General features: G+C 32.9%; 1 protein-coding gene and 1 long non-coding RNA gene across 2 annotated transcripts; one reads left to right on the forward strand and one right to left on the reverse strand.

The window, feature by feature from the left end:
- Window positions 1-537: 537 nt before the first annotated feature.
- Window positions 538-2,478, reverse strand: LOC110874627. Its single transcript, XR_002556095.2, has 3 exons — window positions 2,059-2,478; window positions 1,058-1,134; window positions 538-585 (listed from the first exon to the last, which is right to left on the reverse strand). It is a non-coding gene; the product is annotated as an uncharacterized LOC110874627 (long non-coding RNA).
- A 10,004-nt stretch (window positions 2,479-12,482) lies between these two features.
- Window positions 12,483-14,058, forward strand: LOC110878493 (thaumatin-like protein 1). The gene is made up of 3 exons (XM_022126801.2): window positions 12,483-12,710; window positions 12,990-13,659; window positions 13,805-14,058. Exons 1-3 carry the CDS (start codon window positions 12,659-12,661, stop codon window positions 13,983-13,985), a joined length of 903 nt encoding a protein of 300 aa, XP_021982493.1. The 5' UTR covers window positions 12,483-12,658; the 3' UTR covers window positions 13,986-14,058.
- The last annotated feature ends 570 nt before the right edge of the window (window positions 14,059-14,628 follow it).

A 14,628-nucleotide genomic window follows, 5' to 3' on the forward strand; every position in this document is an offset into this window, starting at 1 on the left:
TTTAGCTTGGGGAGGGGGGTTTAGGTTTTTTTGGGGGGGGGGGGGGTGGGGAGGGGGTTTTAGGTTTTTTTTTTTTTTGGTGGGGGGGGGGGGGAGGGTTAGGTTTTTTTGGAGGTTTTAGTTTTTAGCATTTAGCTTGGGGGAGGGTTAGGTTTTTTTAGCTATTTTAGGTTGTGTTCACATTGGTTCTCGCAATAAAGGTGGTTCTCGCATGAACCTTACCCTATATATATATATAGGGTAGGGATATGGTAAAAAGTGTCTAAAATGTAAGAAGGGTAAGAAGTGTTTTAAACCATTGGATATTTGATCTAATGGTTGAGATCAATTGTCACACCCCAACCGATGGCGGAAACATCGGGATGAGACGAAGTGTGTATAGATTGCTAGAGACGTCATAACACTATGTGACAATATTTAATTAAATTCAAATTTCATTGCAATACTAAATTGTCATACAAGATTCAAATAGAAATAACAACATAGTTTCAAATTGTAACATAACAACAAAGATAGATTAATCTAGGTGTGTATCTAGTCCACCCTAAATCTTGTTTCGTCTTGAGTATCGTCTCAATAATTAACCTGCAACATGTATTAAAATAGAGTTCAATGCAAAAGCAAAGGCGAGTATACAAGTTTGACTACACAGCATAATAGAATAAAACTCATATCCAACATGTTACTAAGTGAATAAATTTACTAGCAATGCAATTTTTGGCGTACTATATGATCAAACCCATGAATACAACGCATAAAATAGCCTAATCCCAATAGTTTAGCGGGGTGGTAATGTTTAACTTAACAATACCCAATAGAATAGCGGGCGGGGCGTTAATCCTATAGCGCTATAATTGTTAAGATGGGCTAGCAAAGTTAATGAGCATATAACGTTCCAAATCGTTCATAGAGCATACAAGCATAGCAAATATTCACAATAGTTTCACGTCACGTTCATAGATAGAGTATGTTTTGTTTAAGCATAAAAGTTGTTTTGAATAGGTATACATGTTGCATCCCAAAGTGTAAAGGGGAAAAAGGGATCGAGTATACTCACATTGATTGCGTTTGTGATTTCTTGAAATAACGCACGAAGAAAAAGTTTTGGAAACCAAACGAATGGGAACGATTACCCTAAATATTAAAACAAACAACACGATCTAGTTAATATTTACAAGCTAGATAATAATCCTAATATGTATGGTTTATGCGTTGAAGTTATGGGTCTCGTTTATTATTTTGAAAACATGATGCTTTGAAAATGAAACTAAATAAAACCACCCATATTTGTTTATACCTTACTTATTTTATTTGCTATCATTTGTCCTCGTTTAATTTCAAATATCAAAAATTTATACATAATTAACTAATTAACGAGATTACGAATGTGATAGCAACCTAACTATCACATTTTTTTTTTTTTGCTAAAATATTAAATATCGCTTATAAGAAAATATGTACTTCATTTCATATCTTTATATAAGCTATTGTAAAATATAAGTTACAATGACATGAAAAGTAATTTGAACGTAACTAGAGATTAAACAACAATTTCAAACTACCATTAAATATATTTTCTAAAACAATAATAGTTGTTTTCTCATTATATGTTTTCTTCTTTTTTTACAGAGGTTGGGAATAAATAAGATAATATCCATTAATTGAAAATAAAATTTTACACATAGGTGTGTATATGACAGGTGGGAGGCACCATTCATATTCTGCCTTTACATATAAAATAAAAAAAAAAAAAACAATTTTTTTTATCTTATTAGAATATGATCAACACTTATCATCATCTTCATTTTTAACAAGCATCAACGATTCGCATTGTAATACAACCACTTTAACCATTCTTTTATAAGAAATCAAATTTTTCACATGCTAGTGTATTACTTTTTAAATATGGTTTCATCTTCTCCAAGAAGCAAATCGGCAGAACTGCCTTATGTATTCTTTCTTTCTTTTAGATTGTTTTGTAAGCTTATAACTAGGAAAGAAAAGGTGATATTTCAACAGAAACTTAAACAAAAGAAACAAGGTCGGAGAAAGATATACCGAACACATCTTATACGGTTTCCGTCGCGAACTCGTATGACGCCAGCGACTTCGATACGGCTTCCGTTGATCTCCGGTAGTGTCTGGATATTCCGGCGAGCGTGAAGGTGGTTCAGATGGTGTTACGGGGTGTGGAGGCGTGTTGTGGTGGTGCTGGTGTCGAACCGTATGCTAGGTGTGAGGGTTTTATCGCACTCACAAGTCTCGCCCATTTATGGAAAAGAGATGTGTATGAGTTTTACAAATAGTCTAGGTTCACTTGGTGGAAAGAAAGGAAATGCATAATCAAGGATAGGTTTCGAACAATCAGGATGAAAAAGAAAAAGAAAAGAAAGTTTCAATCAAAGAAGAAAAGGAAATATGGCTGATTATGTGCTGACGTTTTTTTTTGTGGCAACTTGATTCAAGGAGATGTGCCTTAAGAAGTTCAATATAAAGGCAATCTGATTCTAATAAATGTCACATAAAGAGGGTTAGTGAAGTGGTTGAGTTGTTTGGTGAGCCGGGATCCCAAGGGTCTACGATTTTTCTTTTTTTTTTTTTTCCATTTTTAAGTTTCAAGTTTTGCAATCTAGCCCCTTAACTATATTTAACTTGCTAATTTAGTTATTAACTTAGATTAACTTAAAAACCAATATTAAAACCTAACAACTAACTAAGTTTAACTTAAATCTAACTAGTTTATTTTTATAAAAACAAACAAAGCTTTTAAATTGTAAATTTAATTAATTAACCTAATAAATAAACAACCATATTGATAATTATATTAAAAAAATTTAAAAGAAAACTTTCGACGGTTATTCAATTCGCGAATAATTCCTGAGTTTCAAGGATTAGAATCCAAAATTTCAAAACGGGTCAGATTTTGGGAATCCAATTTGACGGATGTTACATCAATAGGGTATAAAATGTAAATTGTGTTTTAATTAGAAGGAACTTATGTAAAAATTGAAGGGCAATAGTGACTTTTCCAACGTTTCAAATATGGTAACCGTTTCAAAACCCCCATCAACTTCCTAAAGATCAGCGAATTATATGGTAACCGTCATCAATCTCCAAAAAATCAACGAATTTCTTCATACTTTATCATAAATAGATCTATAATCAGATTCATGGCGTGGTGCTTTAAAACAACTGGATAAATTGACTATGATTCAGGTCATGGTGTTTTATCAGGAGACATTGTTCATGTCGTGGTGTTTTAAACGCTTATGATTTAAGCTTATGATTTAAGTCATGGTGTTTTATCTGGAGACATTGTTCATGGCGTAGTGTTTTATCAATAGAAAACATTCCCAGATTTTAAAACACCATGACTATGATTCAAGTCATGGTGTTTTTTTATCTGGAGACATTGTTCATGGCGTGGTGTTTTAAAACATCTATGATTCAAGTCATGGTGTTTTATCAGGAGACATTGTTCATGGCGTGGTGTTTTATCAATACAAAAACATTCCCAGATTTTAAAACACCATGACTATGATTCAAGTCATGGTGTTTTATCTGTAGACATTGTTCATGGTGTGGTGTTTTAAACATCTATGATTCAAGTCATGGTGTTTTATATGGAGACATTGTATAATCAGATTCAAGGCGTGGTGTTTTAAAATAACTGGATAAATTGACTATGATTCAAGATGGTCGGAGAAGATGATCTGAATCGGAGATGGAGATGAAACGATCAATCCCTAAAAAATCTCATCGCCAGTTTTTTTTTCAGTTATATTGTAAATCAATTAAATGACAAAAGTGTACAATTACTAATCTACCCTTTTGAATTAATTAAGAGGAGGGACACTTGTCATTCCAAGATTATTTCTTACACTTCTTACAAAAGATGGACTTTTTTACAGGGTCCTTTACCTATATATATATATATATAGGGTAGGGTTGCTCTACAAAGTGTGTTTTGTCTAAAAAGTGTAAGAAGCGATTATGACCATTAGATTAGGTAATTGATGGATAAGAATGAATGGCAAAATTGTAATATTTATTTTAATTAAATTGATTAATTTATTGAATTAAGGGTATAAAGTAAATTTTATATGCCTTAAATTTAGGAATCACATGCAACTCACATGTAACTTCACCACATCTTTTTAAAACATCAATAACTTTTTTATACATAATTTGTTTTTTTTTAAATATACCATAATAATGAGTGTTTTTTATCTTTAATATGAGTACCATATTACTATATATCTAAAAAATTAAGATTCAAGTAATTTAGACACTAGTGTGTTTTATATAGTGTCTACGTGTTTTATATTGTGTATTTCACTGGTGTGTTTTATATTGTGTATTTCAGACACTATTGTGTTTTATGAGTGAGGGGTGTGTTTAATTGTGAAAACTGGTATAACACAATGTGAAGAAATCAGTTGATAAAACACAACGTCAAGATATAATGAATGTGTTTTATGTTTCGAAATATATGAGGGGTGTGTTTAATTGTGAAAATTCATATAACACGGTGTGAAGAAACTGTAAACTGATAAAACACAATGTTAAGAAATGATGAATTTGTTTTATGTTTCAAACTTCGGATAAATTAATTGTGGATATGAATGATGTAACTGCCAATTTTAAATAGTTAATAGACATAAGTTTCCATAAAAAGAGCTTTTATTTGTTATGATATAAAATCTTCCATAAATAGTTGTAATTATTCAATTACCTTAATATCCTTTAGTAAAATTACACTAGATGCCACATGTCACAAAGAGATTGCTTCCTACACTTTGTAGGAAAAGTAGGCTTTGTAGCCAATTCCTACCCTATATATATATAGGGTAAGGTTCATGCGAGAACCACCCTTATTGCGAGAACCAATGTGAACACAAAATAAAATCTAAAAAAAAAGCACTCAAAATAAAATCTAAAAAAAACTATTTTTTTGAGTAACAGTTATCCATGCACATGTGCATATGTATCATTACTTCGACAAATTCGGTAATACGTTATCGGGAATAGACAATTGCATTTTAATTTACAATACCATTTGTAATACACTACTTTTTACATTACCAATATTCAAAATGCACATGTGCATCATTAGGTATAACCATGATATAACGTGTTTTGGTACAAAAAGTTTGTGATTTTGAATGGAGAAGTAGGCCCATATACATGTTTTTTGGTTAGTTATATCTAGTGGTTGATGGTTTGGTTATAGTTGTCAATTTATGATGTAATATGTTGATTGGATGGTATAAATGGTGTTTACATACATGTAATAAAGTGAAAATATTTGTAATGGTATTGTATTATGGATGGTATGTGGTAATGGTATTGTATTATGGATGGTAGGAGGTAATGGTAGTGTATTATGGATGGTATGATAGATGAAAGGGAAAATGTATTAAAAGTAGTGTACCAAAACACCTTATTTCATTTTGATACATATAGATGCACATGTGCATTTCTAATATTGGTAATGTAAAAAGTATGGTATTACACATGGCAGTGTAAATGAAAGTGCAATTGTCTAATTTGTAATGAATTACGGAATTTGTTAAAGAAATGACAAAAATGCACATGTGCATGTTTGTGTATGATGGATGGAATGATAGATGAAAGAGAAAGTAGTGTACCAAACACATCTTATTTCATGTTGATACATATAGATGCACATGTGCATTTTCTTATTTTGTTAACGTAAAAACTAGTGTATTACACGTGGTAGTGTAAATGAAAGTGCAATTGTCTAATATTTGTAATGAATTACGGAATTTGTCAAAGAAATGATACAAATGCACATGTGCATGGATAACTGTGACTCGATTTTTTTTTTTGAAATTTTTTTATTATAAACGAAATATAGCGATTTTTACAAAAAAAAAAATATTTTGGTGTTTTTTAGATTTTTTTAGGAATTACTGTTTGTGTTCACACTGGTTCTCGCGGTTCTCGCAATAAAGGGTGGTTCCTAACGGATACTTCTCCATATATATATATATATATATATATATATATATATATATATATATATATATATATATATATATATGGTAGGGATCTTAAGAGAAGTCAACCCTATTTGAGAAACTTGAGAAGCATTCTAGACCACACATTTCTCTAAGCTTTTCGTAATATACATATATGTATATTGTCAAATCTTGAATTATATACATATGTATATAGTCAATTTTAAACGATACATTTGTGTATATTACGAAAAGCTTAGGGAAAATGTATGGTTTAAAATATTTTTCAAGTTTCTCAATTAGCCTAGTGTTTCTCACACGATCCTAACCCTATATATATATATATATATTTAGTATGGAGACTGAAGCTGAAAATGATTAAGAACACAAAACGGGCATCGTTATATTATGGCGGTACGATATCGGTTCGGTACCGATGGTGCAAAAATACCAGAAAATACCAAAACTGAAAACAATAAAATGAATACTAGTACCGATGTTGTTCAGGCGGTGTCGATTCAGTACGATAACATTATGATATCGGTACACTACTGATACCTAATATAGTTTACGCTAAAAAATACTTTAATTTACAAAAGGAAAAACTGAGCCATCCAAGACAAATTTGTATGAATATGTGACATAAGACGGACATGTCCCACTACTCCACTTCCACCACCCATGATAAGGCCATGTGTAATGGGTTCACGCCCTACTACACATTATCCATGCCACCTTACCACTAAGGGCATTTGCCCATTATGCTCCGTTAATGAGGGGCACCAATGGAGGATTTCCCCAACCCAATAACGGGTGCCAAGCCCTTGAGAGATGAGGTCCATTCCCTTAGTTAAACCACTACACATAGTTATTGTATTTAGTTGTTGCTCACATGCCTACGCGACAGTGATGTTGATGTGACAGTGGTTTAGTTATTCCTTTACACATAGCCCAAGAGGTTGATGGGATTTCCCATCTTGTTGTATATTGTGTTATAAAACATAGATGGTGGTTGTTTGGTGGAGAACTTGGTTATATGGTAGGCCCAGTGGCGGATCTAGAAAATCCGCATAGGGGTAACGTTTAAAAAAAGGGTAACGAAATCGAAAAAACGTCAATTTTTTTTTTCAAAATTTACACTACCGTAATAACATCTACATCCCGCCCAATTCGATATGGTTCCACTCAAAATGAGCCAAGTTGTAGATAAAGTGGAGCTGGTCGGGTCAAGTTCGTCGGCGAGAGAAAAAAAGGTGGGGATGTGGGCGATGATGTGCGACCGGTGATGATGGTTTGGTTATTGCCGACAAACTCGTTTTTCTGAAAAAAAGGTGTCGCCGGTGAGAATGAGGTGGATTTTGAGGTGGAGAAAAGGTGTTGGTTTCAGTGGTGGTTTAAGGAGGTGGTGATCGACGGTGGTTTAAGAGGTTGTGGCTTTAGGAGGGGTATGTGCATGAAGAAAAAGTGGGAAATGGGTCCTACTTTTTTTGTCCAACATTAAATACTTAAATGGACAACACAACTTTTATTTATTTATTTATTTATTTTAATGTTTTAATTATCATATTTTATTAGTAAAGAGTATTTTTGTCATTTTACACACAATTAAGTGAAAAACTTAATTTTCATCTAGTGCAGAGACTATGCTAATAACAACTTGTTAAACCATGAAGAACAACAATGTAATTTTAGAAAGTTCAGAATCTTTTTATTAAAATTATAATAAATTATTTATAAGACCTGAAAAATACTTAAATCCATTAAAATACGTACAGTAAAATACCATTGGATTACTTGAGATCACATTTTATATAATGTCCAATAAACACGTAATAAAAAAAAATAAACGTCACTTTAAAGTAAGTGAAAACATTGTGTGAACAAAGTTTGCAACAAAAATCTGAATTAGGTTTCCAAAAATTATTGTTGTATCCTTTGTAATATTTCAAATTTAATTCAAATAAACATCTATCAAAATACGAGATTAAATAAAAATCACTAAATAGTTAGAAACTAAATGATTCACTTTTTATTTTTTAATCATGTAACAGACAAAAGAAGGGAATAAACGCGATTAATAAACTGAAAAAAGACGTAAGAGACGTTTATTTTGACAATCAATTTAAATTAAGAATCTAATCTAATCTAAATATTAATAAAAGACTTGGTAATTTCTCCTTCAACTTCACAATTATATTTTTATTTTTATTTAAAAATATTTTGTTATCCTCCTCCTTATTATTATTATTATTATTATTGTTATTATTATTATTATTATTATTATTATTATTATTATTATTATTATTATTATTATTATCTATAAATCTCTTAATTTCAATTTTAATATTATATATAAAAAGATGTTTGTTATCCTTATCCTTATTATTATCTAATTCTAATAAAAAACTCCAACTAATACCACAAGACATTTTGTTATTCAAACTTTCAACTAATGTCACATGACATTTTCTTTTTTAAATCATTAATAATATTATTTAATTAATATTTAGTTATAATTAATGATTATTAATAATATTATGCTATTAATATTAATTAAAATTCAAAATTAATTATGCTTAAGTTTTTTCATATGATCTATAATTTTTATATGTCACATATTAGTTGTGGTTTCCAATTTATTCTTGTATTTCATAATACTTTATGCTTAAGGTGAATATTATGAACTACTCAGGTCAATCACATATTTGTAATAGGATTTTGTTTATTTTTTTAATGGGAAATGTTGAAATCTTATTTATCCTTCTTTTTCAGGTTCTAAAGGGTTCATTTCAAACATGTATTTTTTATGGGTCAAAAGGATTTAAGTCATGTTAGGCCAACGTTTCAACACCTTTTGTGCATTCTATTTTTATATACATTTTGTAACGTTTGATGTATTGTTTACGAGTAGCGAAAACATATTATCAAAAGTATGATATAAGACTTCCTTTTAATAAAACGATTAAGAACATTTTAAGCATTCAAATACTTTTGACACTTTGATCATTTCACTTTTTTGCTTTTTTAAATGAAACATGTTACTCGGTTGAATATTTCCGACAAAATACGACTCTAACTGATCGTTTCCACTATCTTATGTAAAAATGTAATTTCAGTCCTTTGATGTATTTAAATATGTATATATATATACAATCCGTGTAATACACGGGTATATAAACTAGTTTTATTCCCAAATAATGTCACATGTCATTCTCTCCTTCACCCTCATAAATTTTATTTATATTTGTTTAATAAATTTCTTTTAGTATTAATATTAATTAATAACCATCATATAAATATCACTTATTTTTATCCTTATCTGTATCTAAAATTAATAAATAACTTCAATTTACAATTTAGACCATTTGTTTTTTACTTTTAACCTAAAGTTTTTCATATTTTGCAATTTAATCCCAACTCTTTTTTATTTTCAATTTTGGTCCACCATACTTTTCATTTTTCCCAAATTTTTTGTTTCATTCTAAATTTTGTGAGTTAACGCACCGCAACGTGCTTGTGGGGTTCAACATTTTTTCATATATTTTTTCCCCGTTTGACTTGCCCGTCGCGTCACATCTATTTTTCTGCGTTTGACAAGTTCGTCTAACACGCGTGTCCTGGATGGACTTAGTTATTTTTTTCTATGTTTTGCGTTCCGGTTTAATTTCTCAGCAACGAGCGTGCGTGATTCAAAGATTTTACGTCTGTTTTTCGCTCGGTGTAATTTTCCCGTTCTTATTTATTTTGTTTTTACGAGTTTTTCCAGTGTTGGTGGTCGCTGACAATAGTATAGTATTGCTACTACTTAACACAGTTTTATGACAACCGCTGTAACGCAGGAGCTTAATACTAGTTAGATAATATTAATTAGGTTTCTATATAGATTTCTTTAAGGTGTGCTATATAGAACATGATAGAAAAAAAAAATATAAACTTTAGGATATTTTGTATTCTTAAGTGTCCTTGACGGGGATGGTTTAGTGGCCATTCACCAAATCTAACAGCTAAAAGTTCGATATTGTTATCCATCATCTTATTGGATATTTTTAATATAGTCGAGATGGCCAAAATAAACAGAATATTCCGTTGGTATGGAGAGAAGACATATGTTTTATTACCAATATCATACATTCGATTTGAGGAAATACTATTATATGCTTATATCATCTCGAGATTGTTATAAATGATACATTGAATATATGTATTAGTGTCATTGATACGACAAGAAAAACTATTAGGTCGCCTGATTTTGACATGTTTGTCGAAGATTTATAATGATAAATTACGTTAGCTAAGGTTAAATTTGTTATTAACTAGTGGGTTATGGTCGTGCGTTACGACAGCTCAACCGACTCATATTGGTACCATAAATCCACAAAAAAATAAGTACCAACTATAAATAAAGGCATGATACGTCCTAAAGAAGGTACAAAAGGAAAATTTGCGCGGAAAAAAAGTGTCATGTCAAATAAAAGCAGACTAAAGGAGACTGAAAAGAAAAAAAAGAAATGAATCTATGTTACATTTGTAAATGTCAAAATCATGGCAATTCAAAAAAAAATCTATGTAACATCTTAAAAGTATATAATATAAATAGGTTACTATAGCTGGGTTAAGATATAACAGCTCATGATTTCGTACTCGTTAATTGAAAATTTCTTTTAAAAAAGACATAAAATACTTATGTTGTATCTTGATTGGTTTTTTACATTTAATGTTGATGGAAAAACGTAATTAAACTATGTACCTAACAATCTTGCTTTGTTTATAAATTTAGATCAAGTGTAACCTTTCTTTCACCAACTTGTTCACCATAAAAATAAAAAATCTAACCACAACCTTATTATGTCTAGTCCATTGTCACCATCCGATTCAAACCGGGTTACCAAACAATTGCGGAGAAATTCTTCGCTCGAACTCCGAATTCCTAGATCGGAAAGCAACCCAGCATGTACTCATATGCCAAACACCTCGTCTTTTCTGTCGACACCGCCCACCGTTGATGAAAATGTTGCTATGGATGCCAAGATTATAAGTGATATCCTTGCTAACACTAAACCTCAAACACCACCCCATGATGAGATGTGGTTGGACGAGACACTTTTTGACGTTGACTGGAAATCTTATTTCCCCGCTACACAAGTTACCCTGTTAAGCCCTCTTCATCTGTGATGAATACTGATAAAAAAAAAAAGTCAACGCCACCTAGGGGGACCCCATGCAAATGATGCAAACGCTACCGAGGGAGATGATGATTACACTTTTTATTCTCCAAACACTCTTGTGTCGTGGGCCCACCACAATCCGTGGGAGAGAGCTTAGCCCAGAACCATTCAGCACTGAAATCGAGTATGAGACTCCAAGCTCCTATCTTGACTAAAAAGTGGTGTTATGCGAAGGGCAAACTTCGATCACAAACTTCCTCTTTGAAAAGCTTGACATAACCACCGTAATGGATGAACACCACGATATTGGAAAAACTTTGATGATCGAATGCTTGTTATGGTGATGACTGTGTCGACCTTAACCATGACATTACAAAAACGTTAATTTTGACATCAACTTTGCCTTTCAAACAAATTCTATGGTATCTTCATTGTCTCCACTTTGCCCGCGCCACAAGAACTCCCCAAGACCATCACGGATACAACAACCTCAATGACTTCAACGAGCCCCCAAAACTCAATCCTACTAACCAAGTCAACCATTTCCAATGAATCAGGTTTTTATTTAAAAGTTTTTTTTTTAGTAAAAGAGGTATAAGACCATGTATAGTGGAAGACACCCCACCCTTGGGCGTTTTACGTCATGTGGTAATGAGGCATTATGGTGCGTTTTTCTAAAATGGGTGTAGTGGGGATGTGGGCATTGTGAGACATTATGTTAAAAGGGGTGTAAAAAATTAAATAAAAAAAAACACCAAAAAAATGTTATTGGACAAAGATTGGGAAGGTGTGTAGTGATTGGCCAAAAAGAGTGAAGGAAGGCGTGGATTTAAGAATGCTCCACCCAAATTATTGCTCAAAAACGCCCTGGGGATGGTCTACAAGGCGTGGTGGGGCGTGCTTTTTTGGAAAAAAACACCCAAAATCATTGCCACTACGGGTGTTCTAAGAAAATGTTGATTTTACATTTGGGCAATTTATTTTTTAACATTTGTTAGTGATACTAAGCATGTTAGAATTTGACAAATTGTAATAATGAACGCGAATTCTTTTAATAAAAATCTTCAAAAGATCTAAACCGCAATATAAAAGTATAAAACATACACAATACAGTAAGAATTAAAGATAAGAACAATTGATTTACTTTTCCATAAGTAAACAAAACACATCATAATGTGTGTGTTTGTCTCATCAGCTCACCAAAGAATATAATATAATATAATTAAAATGGAAGTAATCGTAATTAAGCATTACTTCTTTTTATCTAGAGCATCTATCTATCTACAAATAGAAATGAAGATGAAAAGTGGCATAAAAAAAGACCCATTCCACATCATTACCGCACTGCATCGTATCAGCTCCACAACTACTGCTACCACTTCTTCTCCTATAAGTCTCATCTCATCTCTACCCTTCAACACCCCCCTCACTCACTCACTATCCATTCTTCTTCTTTGGCATGCTTTGCTAATTATCATTTTCATCACCATTGTTTCACATTTTTCACACATGGCTCTTCACAATTTGCCACTTAAATTTCTCATCTTCTGCTTAATCAAAGGTATATTCATGCAGCATACCGTATTTGTGTAATATTGTTAATTGTTAAATTTATTTATACGAGTAAATGAAGATTTTTTTTTTTTAACGACAGATCAACTGGATTTCCAACTTACTCCAAATAAAGATAATTACAAAAGAAAACTAATTATTTTAATTCAATTATAGTAATGTTGTAAGAATAACCTGTAGCTGATATATTCTCTCTAATATTTATTTTGTTAAATCTAAGTTTGATTGATGGGTATCTTATGCATTGCTAATTTGCATACTATTGCAGGTGTTTTGGGGACTACTTTTACATTTTCGAACAAGTGCGACTACACGGTCTGGCCAGGGATTCTCGGCACCCCAGCTCTCGACACGACCGGATTCGAACTTGCCAGGGGAAAATCGCGGTCCATTCAAGCTCCGGCAGGGTGGTCGGGCCGGTTCTGGGGGAGAACCCGTTGTAATTTCGATGGATTAGGCCATGGGTCGTGTGCCACAGGAGATTGTGGTTCAGGACAAATGGAATGCAATGGAGCCGGAGCAGCCCCACCCGCTACTCTAGCAGAGTTTACTCTTGGGTCCGGGTCCGGTACACAGGACTTCTACGACGTCAGCCTTGTTGATGGGTACAATATACAAATGATCGTGGAGGTGAGTGGCGGATCCGGTGGTTGTGGTACTACAGGTTGCGTCGATGACTTGAACCAGCGGTGTCCAAGCGAGCTGAGGGTGGCTGATGGTGGAGGGTGTAAAAGTGCGTGTGACACGTTTGGAACGCCGGAGTACTGTTGCCAGGGTGCCTTCGGTTCGCCAGCGGCTTGTCGCCCTACTGCATACTCGGCGTTGTTTAAATCGGCGTGCCCGAAGTCCTATAGCTACGCCTTCGATGATGCAACTAGCACGTTCACGTGTACGGGTGCTGAGGATTACACCGTCGTGTTTTGTCCCTCGATACACAGGTAAAAATATAATTTCACAAAAAGAAATGATATTTTAAATCTAAAATATTCACGTGTCATATAAATTATTTACGGTTAATACAGTTACAGAAAGAATGAAGTGTTTTCTAGTATTTTGAAAGCGATATGTGTTTTGTGTTTACAGTGATAGCATAAAATGGAAAGCGGGCAACATGAGCCATGATTCACTGAATGCATTGTACGACTTGTATGCGCGTCTTGCATCAGGCTCACCGGTCATCACGAACCCTTGTTTGTTAAACCTTATGCTTGGTTTGGCTATTTATGTAATCTCAATTTGGCATACGTCTTTTCTAATGTTGTAACCAATGTAATGGTATTCTTACATGTACATTTAATGAGAAATTTTTTCAGAAATGAGAATTTCTTTTATAGAAATCCCCTTGCACAAGTGAAGTGAATTTGTTTAAGAAATGGGGTAACTGAGGACTGAGGTCATGTCACTAGGGTTCAAATGACATAATGAAAACTTAACATTGGTGTAGAGAAGTGGCAGACCAATAATTAATTTTCTATATCTTTATGAACTCAGCATCAATAACTTTTTGAGTGACTTTAGTAGATAAGGGTGGAAGGGGCACCATCGGTGACCCCTTCGGTGAGTCTTGTTTACAGATAGGTGAAGTGGCGTCGACACAATATCGGTGAGTGGTGAAGGAACTTAGGAGAGAGAAGGGAGAGAGATGAAATTAATGGTGGGCCATATCCTCTTTCAACCAATCACAAATTTATTTAAAAAAAATTGTTTACCATATGTGTTTGAGCACCCCTAGTGTTTTAAGTGCAAAACGAGGAGTGAAGAGGGAAGTTGACATGACATGATGTTATTGATTAGGGAAAAAGTTTACCACTCCCCGTTTGGAGAGTACCCCTTCCACCTTAATGTTTAGTATATCTTCAGCTGAATCCAGAAACTTGTTTTTTAAAACACCCAACTCACTCACTTTA

The sequence above is a fragment of the Helianthus annuus genome, chromosome 9 (assembly GCF_002127325.2).
Source record: "Helianthus annuus cultivar XRQ/B chromosome 9, HanXRQr2.0-SUNRISE, whole genome shotgun sequence".
Lineage (NCBI taxonomy): Eukaryota > Viridiplantae > Streptophyta > Magnoliopsida > Asterales > Asteraceae > Helianthus > Helianthus annuus.

Bases quoted from the DNA above. Each gene is read 5' to 3' on its own strand.
- LOC110878493 (XM_022126801.2), top strand. From the start codon at position 12,659: ATGGCTCTTCACAATTTGCCACTTAAATTTCTCATCTTCTGCTTAATC. The intron at 12,711-12,989 runs GTATATTCATGC...ATACTATTGCAG, and splicing joins CATCTTCTGCTTAATCAAAG to GTGTTTTGGGGACTACTTTT. The intron at 13,660-13,804 runs GTAAAAATATAA...TTGTGTTTACAG, and splicing joins TTTTGTCCCTCGATACACAG to TGATAGCATAAAATGGAAAG.